Source organism: Fulmarus glacialis, unplaced genomic scaffold, assembly GCF_000690835.1.
Source record: "Fulmarus glacialis isolate BGI_N327 unplaced genomic scaffold, ASM69083v1 scaffold26651, whole genome shotgun sequence".
In the NCBI taxonomy this organism is placed as follows: Eukaryota; Metazoa; Chordata; class Aves; order Procellariiformes; family Procellariidae; genus Fulmarus; species Fulmarus glacialis.
Window position 1 is genome coordinate 19,068 of NW_009192637.1, and position 10,583 is coordinate 29,650.

General features: G+C 50.8%; 1 protein-coding gene across 1 annotated transcript in view; it reads left to right on the top strand.

Annotated features, from left to right (window-relative positions):
- Nucleotides 1-10,583, top strand: part of ETS1 (v-ets avian erythroblastosis virus E26 oncogene homolog 1) — a gene marked incomplete at its 5' end in the record, with an annotated part of 22,573 nt that overhangs the window by 6,969 nt on the left and 5,021 nt on the right. Inside the window, 2 exon segments of the mRNA XM_009587159.1 lie at nt 1-138; nt 3,595-3,852. The exon segment at nt 1-138 is cut by the window's left edge and continues 31 nt beyond it. Coding sequence (XP_009585454.1) covers nt 1-138; nt 3,595-3,852 — 396 coding nt within the window.

Genomic DNA, 10,583 nt, shown 5'->3' on the forward strand with positions numbered 1-10,583 from the left:
CCCTCAAGTACGAGAACGACTATCCCTCGGTCATCCTGCGTGACCCGGTCCAGACGGACTCCCTGCAGACAGACTACTTCACGATCAAGCAAGAAGTAGTAACGCCAGATAACATGTGCATGGGACGTGCCAGTCGAGGTAAAGTTGGGCATCTCCCAGGGTTTGCTTGGGTTCTTGCCACCTATATCAACATAAGCACTGCATTCCTCTCCGTTGGAGATGTACTTTGGGGGGACCGAGGCCATCAGGGCACCGTGCAATGCCAGTAACGAAGCCGTATTATCTTAGAGGTTGAACTCCCAGATGGATTCCCTGATGGCTTTGAGCCCTCCCTGCCTTTCTGTCTGGGGAAAACATGAAGAAGGTCTTTCTTTTCTCTACTCTGCTGCCTGTTTTTACAACATCTGCAAAAATGTAGCATTTCTGGCTCTGTACTTTGACATCAAACTTGAATGAAGTTGAAATAGGCTTTAAGGTTATTAGGGAGGACAGACTGCTGTGTGGTTGTATAAATCTCATTTTCTTAGGAGACCAGGCAAAACCCCACAAATCCTTCACAAGTTCTCATCAGGAATTACTGTCCAAGGCTCTGAAGGGTTTCACACTTGATGATCCAAAGTCTTTATCCATTATCTTCATTGATTTTGATGGCTGTTTGCTTGAACTGATAATCTGTTCTGATGAACCCAAGCCCTGTGCTTTGTTAGGAGATGCAGATGTCATGGGTTGAGTCAGCGACAGAGCCGAAGGACCCTGCGAATCCTTGTGCTACAACCCTACATCTCTAAAGAGTTATAGGTACATGATTCCCGTTTGAGATGATGGGATTTAAACACCTAAACACTTTTGAGGATCTGAGCCCAAATGCCTTTTCAATTAATATTATTAAATTCTGAACACATGGGGCCCAGATGCCCAACTACTTTGTAATTACATCGCTTAATGCAAGGCTGAGGGTCTGGCTCACAGTATATATTCAAAGCAAAAGTTTAATCCATAGAGCTCAGAGTCACATACAAAGGGGTATCATTATCTCCTGATTCCAGGTAGGGAACCTGAGGCACGGTGAAAAGATCTGACCTGCCTGCGATCGTGCCCTGAATAGAATCCAGGTGTCCCCATGCCTAAAATTCATTATAGTAATGTGTTGCTGTGAACCAGGTTTGATGTTGGACATTTAAACCCATTCATCCACCTGCAAGAGCTGAAGATGTGCTGGCTCCCTGTGAAAGCCGGAGCCCCTTTGCAGGTCTGCATTGCATATGTGTTGCTCAGTGGAGCTCATTTTAAGTTTCTCATTCTTTTTCCAAGCTGGGAGAACTAATGACAGGAAAGTTATTATTTGTATTATTACCTCTGCTTCTGCTGCTGGCTGAGTGTTAATAGGTGAGAGGTGACTTGGACAATATGGTGAGCCAAAAGAGCAGCAGAGTTATAATTTTAGGTAAACTCCTATTTCTGGGGTTGTTTTTCTGGCTATCTTTCATCAGTGTCTTTCCCTTTTCTTGACCTTTTCTTTACCATAGGTGTTTTCATAATAATTCTCATTGAAATGCAAGGATTCAGGCATGCTTTTGCAATTGTACCTTGAGCCTGTTCTCACTGGCAAGCCTAAAAAAGCTCCAGGGGAGGGAAGAAAGAGCCCTTAACTCAGCATTGGGGACCAAGGGTCTTAGCAAACACTTTAACATACTGATTGAAGAAATGCAACAGGCCGTGCTTGCACTAACGCTACATTTCAGCCATGTGGAAGGGCCTTTGGGCGGCATTATTCCTCCCAGAGTGGTATAAAGAAGCCTTAATATAAAGCAGAATCCAGCTTATTTCTATTCACGTACGTCTTTACCTTCCACTGTATTAAAAGGTTAGTCTGTCACAAAGTCAAGCGCTTCAGCAGTGGGAATTCAGGATGAAGGTTTTCCAGACAGTCGCCTTTTGTCTTTCTTTATGTGGGCTTTAAGAGTTAATTTTGTGGTCCCACGGGAGTTGTTTCACTCTGCCTTATCAGTGAGGACGTCTGGTTGGAAAGTGTAGCTGCCAAACTCTTAACAAGTTTCTCCTGAGTAGGTGCAAGGCATGATTTTTCCAAAGGCTCACATTTAGGTCAAATTTAGCTGATTTTTCAATGAAATGACCCAAGTCACATCTCCAACACTGCGGCTGTTCATCTGGCAGATTTTTAATTCCTTTTCTAAACGAGTTTGTGCTGCAGGACTTCTCAGGGAAGTGGTTATGCCAATTAATGAACATGCACAGAGCAATGTTAATTTTCCCCTTGCAGGATTCAGGAAGTGATTGAAGCTTATTTTGTGGAATTCTCAAAAAACTAAAAGAAAAAAATAAAATTAGTTTGAAGCATGGATATTACCAGCAGAATCAAACCAATGGATCCAAACTTCAAATGATTCTGGGCCAGCAATCAGGGCAGAGCCCACGGTAGTTGAGCCTTTTCGCAGCAAGTGCTCTTCAAACTACAACACAACAAATATTTGGGAGAGCGTGCCAGCATCCTTCCACGTTCCTGTTCCCCTGTGATTTACTATCTGGGCCCAAGCTGTGGGTAGCTCTGCCAATGGAAATTTCTCCAGGAGTTCTTGCACAATCCCAGCAGCTGTTTTTAGCCCAGTTTGGGAAATTAGTGAACTTGAATGATCCTGTTACGCTCTTGGTTTGTCAGTAAAGATGTTGAGCAATCGGCAACGTACGGGAGATCAGAGAGAGCAATTTCAGTTTGTTCTTTGGATCCTTTTTTAGCTCTCTGTTTTAAGTACAGAGGGTATACTTATGCTGTCTCTAGTGGGTGTAAAGCAGCATAGCACTGCTGAGGATCCGGCCTCTCATGTTCTGGTCTTTACTAAAAATACCCCAGAGAGTAGCCTTGATACAACCCAGCTGTGCTCACCTTACCAGAACTGGAAAAATAGCTGTTTGAGCTCTCAGCCTTTTGCTCTCCTCCTCCATCAAATCTGCTGCTGTTTGGGGATTTGGGGGTGGAAGCTGGTTGTAACATATGGCAATAAAAGACGGCTGTATAGTTTTGCAGAAAACATCAAAAGTAAAGAAGCTGGGTGTCCAGTGCTCTTGAATATGCCTAAGCAGCGTTTATATAGGGCTGGCAGATATAATATGGGACTTATTGGAGACCCATATCTTTCAGCAGCAAGAGCAAGAGGTCCTGGAGTGCCCATGTTTAGGCACCTGAACTGAGCCTTAAATATCTGTCTTAAGTGGATTATTTCTCTGCCATTGCCTTTTTGAAACGGAGGACAATTTCCAGTTAGCCCCAGGCATCAGTCTTGGGTAGAGAGTCAGGACTTTGGGTTTTTCCCTTGACTCTCTCTGCCTTGCTCTGCTGCCTGAACATCTCCTGGGCTTAGATAGCCCTGCTCTGAATTACAAATATAACAAAAGTATCCCAGTTTCAGGCCGTACGTTTGAGTTTGTTCGGAGATGAGGTGTAGTGGGACACCATCATTTGCCTGGTTGCCTTCTGCCTGCACAGCGGGCAGGCGAAGCATCCTTCTCCTGGCCGCGGCAAGCTACAGCATCGCCATACTGGCCAGGCACATCTCACATGCCCTTCCTTCTCGCCAGGTAAACTGGGCGGCCAGGACTCCTTCGAGAGCATAGAGAGCTACGACAGCTGCGACCGGCTGACACAGTCCTGGAGCAGCCAGTCCTCCTTCCAGAGCCTGCAGCGCGTCCCTTCCTACGACAGCTTTGACTCGGAGGACTACCCTGCCGCCTTGCCCAACCACAAGCCCAAGGGCACCTTCAAGGACTATGTTCGAGATCGGGCCGATATGAACAAGGACAAGCCTGTCATTTAGAGAGCTACGACAGCTGCGACCGGCTGACACAGTCCTGGAGCAGCCAGTCCTCCTTCCAGAGCCTGCAGCGCGTCCCTTCCTACGACAGCTTTGACTCGGAGGACTACCCTGCCGCCTTGCCCAACCACAAGCCCAAGGGCACCTTCAAGGACTATGTTCGAGATCGGGCCGATATGAACAAGGACAAGCCTGTCATTCCTCCTGCTGCCCTTGCTGATCTCTGCTGAGCGTCTTGGGAAGAGCCTCTCCAGCGGTGGAGGGCAGAGCCTCCAGGGTCTCTGGGTTGCCCAATGTCTGCGTCACTGGCTCAACGGTCTGTGAGTGAGGGGTTTTGGGGTCCCCCCGGGACCATGCATGCAGGCACACCTGAGAGCACGCAACCCCCAAGGCTGCATGTCCTTCAAGCGTGGGCACTCCAAACCTCGTGGAGGATGTAGGACCTGGCTGAGTGCAGGGCGTTTGATGCCTTGTGCTTTCATTTACGCCTGGATGCCTCCTGCTTGGGTCTGGTAGGAGCTGGTGTCTGGTTTGTATTGCTAAGAACACAAGGTAGTAGAGAGCCCTCGTTTCCCCCTCCAACACTTTTATGCAACGAGCTGGCCGCTTGCTTGTGGTTTCCCACCTCCGGAGGAGCGGCTGCATTACCGGCATTGCTGTGTGTGATGTGAAATGATCTTCTCCCCTTTTGGCATGGAGGAAGCACTTGGTTTTGCTCTTTACCTTGGTGCGAGGCAGGGATGGGATGGTGCCAAAGCAGACCCAAACATTTTCCATTCCCTGTGCTGGGAGAGATGAGAAGGTGACAGGCCACGGAAGCTCCGGCTTTTTATATGACAGCTCTCCAGCAATCTGGCATCTCCGTGGAGAGAAACCTGGTGAGATGGGGCTTCCAGCTAAAATTGAGATAATCCTTTCCAGTCCTTCTGTGCCATGTCTTTTCCCTGTACTATAAGTAAAACTCGCAGGGTAGCCTCCTGCCAGTTCCCCTTTCCCTCGTACATACTGATCTCTCCTGCCCCAGCTGGTAGCAGCTGTGGCCCTGAGGAGCCAAGCGGTGGAAATAGTTTGTGAAGATAAAGATCATCAAAAGGTTCAGAGCAGATCCTGAGGTGCGACTGTCCCTGAAATCTCCTCCCACGCACGGCTCATCTTAGGGCTGATATCTAGTTTTTTGTAAGGGGGGGAGAGATGCAGAGGGGAGGAGAGGTGGAGAGATAATTTTAGGAGCTATGTGTAAAAAAGGAAGTGGTTTGTTGCTATAGCTTTAGTTAGAAAGAAAGCTCAACCCTGCCTGCTGAATGAGCCTGTTTCGACCAAGTCAACGCAAAATAAAAGCGTGCTCTGCTATTCCTGAATCGTTTTCGGCTGGGGGATGTGGTGGGGAGAGGCATGAGTGGTAGGAGGGGCCGTGTCCCGGGACACCGTCCTCCGCCGTGCCGTGGAAGTTGATGTTCCTAAGAAAAGAGACCAGTGAGCACAACTTGCAATTTTTATTCCTGTTTTCTCCTGATAACACCTTTCACTACGGCCCATGGAAGTGTTTTGGGTACCCAGTGCCTGGACAGGAGCGTTGGTTGCATTTTAACAGTTAGGGGAACTGAGGCACGGAGGCACTGGCAAAACTAGGAGCTTAATTTTCCAAGCTGGATGTTTCCCTCCACGTTTGCTGTAGCTCATGGAAAAGAGCCGCCCCCATAGAGAGGCGGCTTTCCCAGCTCCCTCCATGAGCGAGGAGCCAAAGTCGGCGGTTGGACCCTGTGTTTTGCCAAGGAGTATTAGCACCCCAAAGAGTGTCCTTGGACTCGTGCCGCCAGGAAGGGGAGACTTCGGTTAATGCAATGCCAGAGCACACTTCCAAACGCTTTGCGCTGCATAACATTTTCCCTTGCCTCATTTCAAACCCCATTTTGAGCTGGGAAGATAATCCCTTGGCCCAGGCATTTCGGTGTGATCAATAAGTGGGAGCACTTCATTTTTTTTGCATTGCTTCTCTCGAGAAACTTTAAATGGGGAGAGGAAAATCAGAAGTTTCCAGAATCAGCAGTCACTTGGAAATCCTTAGGCTGGAGCACTGCTTGCTTGCTCCGAAGGCTGCTAAGCATTAATTCAGTCCTCAAACCGCCACAGCCTGCATTTACCGTTGGGAATGATCTTTGGACAGATGATCTTTGCAGGCATGTGACTCCAGAGATGTCCTCTGTCCCTTTTTAAAGCCTCCTGACCTGTCAGCACCTTACGTTTTCTGTGCAAAGGGAGCCCAGCATGGGTGCAAAGCGAAGCCAGGTTGCTGTGAAAGCAGGTCACAGCGAGAGCAAGTGAGAACATGTTGTATTACAAACCGCAGGAGAACTGGGCCCTCTGAAAGTTGCTTTGTATTAGTGTATTTCTGGAAAAAAAAAAAAAAAAAAAAATCCAAGCTGGCCACTGAGAAGTGCTGGACCTCTCTCTTGGGCCAGCTGAGCAAGCAGTGTGGGGACTCTCAGGCAGAACTCCTAGGTCCTTCTTTTTTTGCTTTGCTTTACATTACTTTTACTTTACTCGGGGGAGGAAGAGCTGTATAGCAGCTAGAGCAGAGGAACTTAAAGTCTGGGCTCTGTTTGCAGCTCTGGTGAGGAGGTGGAGCCTCCAAACAAGCAGAGCAGGGGATTACCAGCCAAGGGTCCCAAAGCAGCCAGGACCCCTGCTTTTCCTTTCTCACTCAGATGATGTGCCTTGAGCACGTGTCCAAAACCAGTCACCAGCAGTGGAGCACCCAACAGACGTGCCAATGGTGTGCACCTTTTCGGGCTGGAAGGGTGAAGCCTGGGAGATCATGTCCTTCATCTCCAGGGCTCTCTGGGTTGACTTTTAAGAACTTGACAATATTGTTCAGGTTTTGTTACCAAGGGTGTGTTTTGCCGGTGGCCCGGGGAGGTGGCACGGTGCTTTATCGCAGCCGCGGCAGATCTCTGATGGTATCTGCCTTAGGAGGCGCATGCTTTGGTGAGAAGGTGCATTTTGGCGGAAGCTCCATTTGCGTTTGATGTGTTCTTCACCCAGCTTGCAAGCAGCTTTTCAAAGCTGCGTTATCTGCCCCCACATCTTGACCTAATTTAACAAGTTGCCATGGTTGCTCAGATAGAGGTTGATGCAATTTTCTTATCTTTTTTGAAGGAGAAATGTAACTGCTCAGGAGTTGGTGAACTTCAGTTTCCATAGCTGCAGGGAGGGCCGTCTCTGGACACGTCTGGTTTTAGGGCCAGCTCTCTCAAAGCTTGGCCAGCTTGAGTTTTACATTAAGCCAGATTTTTTTTTTTTTTTTTACATGACCTAGGAAACGGAGACAGAATGCATCTATTAAAATTATGCAAGTGGTGTGTCAAGATGCGTCTTCTCTGCAGGCAGATGTGCTAAACCTCTCGTTGGCTTAGCTGAGCTCAGTTTAAGCTCCCTCGTTCATGCAGCAGCGCAGTGTTTGGTGTGGGCGGACGGCTTGGTCTAGGTGCACGCTGGCACACTGGCGGAGATACCTGAGCCCGGCTGGGCTGAATTGAGCTCGGCTTTGCCTCTGTGCCACCTGGGCTGTGCCATAGCTGGATCCTGCAAGCTGGCTCCGATGGGTACCACGGTCGCCCGCATCCTTCGTGAGATCCGATATCGCGTGGATAAACACGGACGGTCTGTAGCAGAGGAGCGTGCAATCCATGCAGAGGGCAGGTGGTGTGGGTTTGACCGCACTGGTCTTTGGCCTTTCTGCCCTATATTTATTTTTCCACTACTCTGACCTACTTGTGCTGCTGCCCTCCTGGTGATGCAGGTCTAGCGGAGGTTCAGACCCTCCCTCTGCTCCTGTGGTTGGTGATGGCCACTCAGGGCTGAATTGTTTTCAGTTTTTCTTGAGCACCCCAAAGCACCTGCATCGGTTTATAGCCAAGACATGGTGTTTGTTCGCTTTGTGGTACGTAGGACCTCAGCATCGTCTGTGCAGCCGGGGCTTTCCATCTCGCGGTGTTGTCTGCATTGCCACAACACCAGAGCTGTGATGTGCCGAGCTGCTGCTCCGCATAGCTGAACAGACAGAGCAGAGCGATTCCCCTCGTGTTTAAGAGGCGAAAGGAGGAAAGAGGGACAAGAAAGGTGAAGTGAGTGCACACCAAACCTTGACCCCTCGTCTGCAAGGCTGGTTTTGCATTTGTGATGCTGTCCTTTCTTATAGATCTGGTTAGGAAGTTGCTGATGCCTTTATAGACAATCTCAGCACCTAAAGAGTTAATGCCCCCTTCCCAGCTAATATCACACATGACCTGAGTGTCTTTCTTAGCGACAGACTGATGCTATCTTCATTATCATGCTGCCCTTAAAGAAGACAGAAAGCAGTGCAGGGAATAGCTGACCTCTTGCAGATGCTATCTCACCCAGGCACCCAGGAGCGCTTCTGTCTACCCGGGCCAGATCCAGCCCTGATCCTCGCTATCAGCATTCGCAGTACCATGTCGATGGGGCCCAAATTTGCCTGCTAAACTCATCTGCCCTCTCCGAATCGTCTGTGGTGCAGAGCCTGAACCTTCGACAAGCCTCTGTTTCTGAGCGATGCTTATCTGTGACACAGAAGTGAAAGCATGCAGCTGCTGTTTTGCAAGAAAGTCAAGTTGGTGCCAAAGAAAGTGGGTCTCTTTCAAGAGAGCTTGCGTGGTGCTTCCCCTCTTCTTCTTGTTGCCTGTGCTGCTGGCCTGAGGCTTCCACCAGCGAGCTCCCCGGACATGCTGTGATCATCGGCATCCAAAAATCTGCCAGCAGCTGCCTTCCCAGCCCCTCTACCCTCAGGAGATCCAGTGATCCGGCTGTCCTTGACATCCAGAGTCTGTGCAGTAGCTTTCCTAGAGAAATCAGCATCCTTCCTGCCTGCTTGGCTGCACTTCTGGAGAAGTGTGCCTGTATGGGCATCCATAGCCACTTGTATCTTGGGTTAGGGGACTTTGGAGATGCAGTCAGCTGCCCCAGCAGTCAAAAGAAACACAACAGTACCTCCGGCCCTTGTGCGATGCAGGGGATGTTGTTAGCTCGCTCGTTTTGGGTCATGCCCTTTACCTGCCCTTGCAGGGTGACTTCAAGTATGACCAGCCAGTGGCTCCTTTCTGCCCGCTTTCTGCCTCCGGTGCAGAGCCTGCATGGGCTCAGCAGCCCTTTTCGCCTCTGCGAGGTGGGGAGCTCGAGGGTGGGGCTCGGGGCTGGTTCAGTGGCTCCTGCTCCACCTGCCAGACATGTGCAAATGACAGTGAAATCAGCCCCACGCAACGCTGCCCAACCATGACGGCAGCTCAGCTCTCACCAGAGCTGCTGCAACCACTGGCAGTGGCTTTTCAGCAGTCGGGAGGCGACGGCAAAGCAGCAACTGTGGCTTAGTCCCTCCTTCGAGCAACGAGCTGGAGCGTTGCACGGCAGCTCTTGGCCTGCAGGACCACCTTCAGGGGGAGATGCGAAGCTCACGAAAACCCTTGCGCTTTGCCAGATGCCTTGGAAGTAAGACCAGTCCTCCCAGCACGTTCTTCCTTGAAGCAGAGGAGATGCATCAGGAAAGCTGAGCTGGCCTAGAGTGGCCCACATGGCCATTCTCCTGCCTGTAAGCACGGCCAAAAGCACATAGCTCCCCAAGGAAGGTGCTTTCTGGGTCCTTGCCTGCTTTCTGTGTCCTTCCCTGCTTTCTTCATACCTGCTCTTTGGAGATGCTTCCATCCAAGCTCCACTGCTGTCCTCCCACCCATGCAAAGTCGGCACTTCATGGTGTCGTGACTACCTGCAGCAAGAGCTGGGAAGGAGGTGGTTGAGCTTGGTCTAACAAGGGAGTGATGGGGATGAGCTCTGCCATCGTCCAACGCAGTGGGGGGAAATTGGGGACCTTTGGTACTGCAGTGCCATCGAAGGGTGCTCGGGGAGGCCAGGGATCTGAGCGAGGCAAAGGCTGTTTTGGAGACGTTGCTATGCCCAATTGTTTTGTTGGGTTGGAACCACAAACCACAGAGCGAAAAGCATAGGTGCGCCGCTTTTTTTTTTTCAGTAGGGTTTTTTTTTTTTTCCTTCTTGTTGTTTGAAAGAAGGAAAACAAAACAGAGGCCGTTGAGAGGGGTGGGGGTGTGAAACCGTCTCGAGAGAGAGTGGGGATGACGTGTTTCGGGCCGTGCCTTCCCAGGTGCGGCGCGGATGCCCGTCTGCCCCAGCTGGGTGGTACCACTGTCACCGCACCAGTGAAAGTGGCTGTCGTGCATATTTTGGTTTCAAAACCCTCCAGAGCCACTGGGTAGGAAGGTGGTAGGGGACCTCCAGTCCCAACCAAGGGAGGATGGCATGGGGATGGCACCAAACCCGCTGCTCTGGGGACACCCACGGGTGCTCAGCCAGCGGTTCCCACTCTAGCAGCCGGCCGTCATCCGGCTTAAGAGGCATATTTTCCCCCTGACGCAGGAGAATTCCTGCGGTGTGACACTCCCCGCTGAAGGACCCCGTTCAGTGCCACCGAGGCCAGACAGGGCCCCCATTGTGACCCCGTCGGGTGGGTGAGCCCCTCCGGCGGGTGCTATTCTTAGCAGCCTGCGTGGGTGCCGGAGGTTGCGGTGGGGTGGGAGGGCGTCCCACCACCCTCTGAGTCCTTGCCTTGTCTTTTGGGGAGCGGGGGCTGCCCCTGTTGCCCAGCCAGGGCTGGGACTACTCTGGGAAGCCCCTGGATGTGTGTGGCGGGACCAGCGCCATAAAGGGTGGCTCGCGTCCCTCCACCCCACG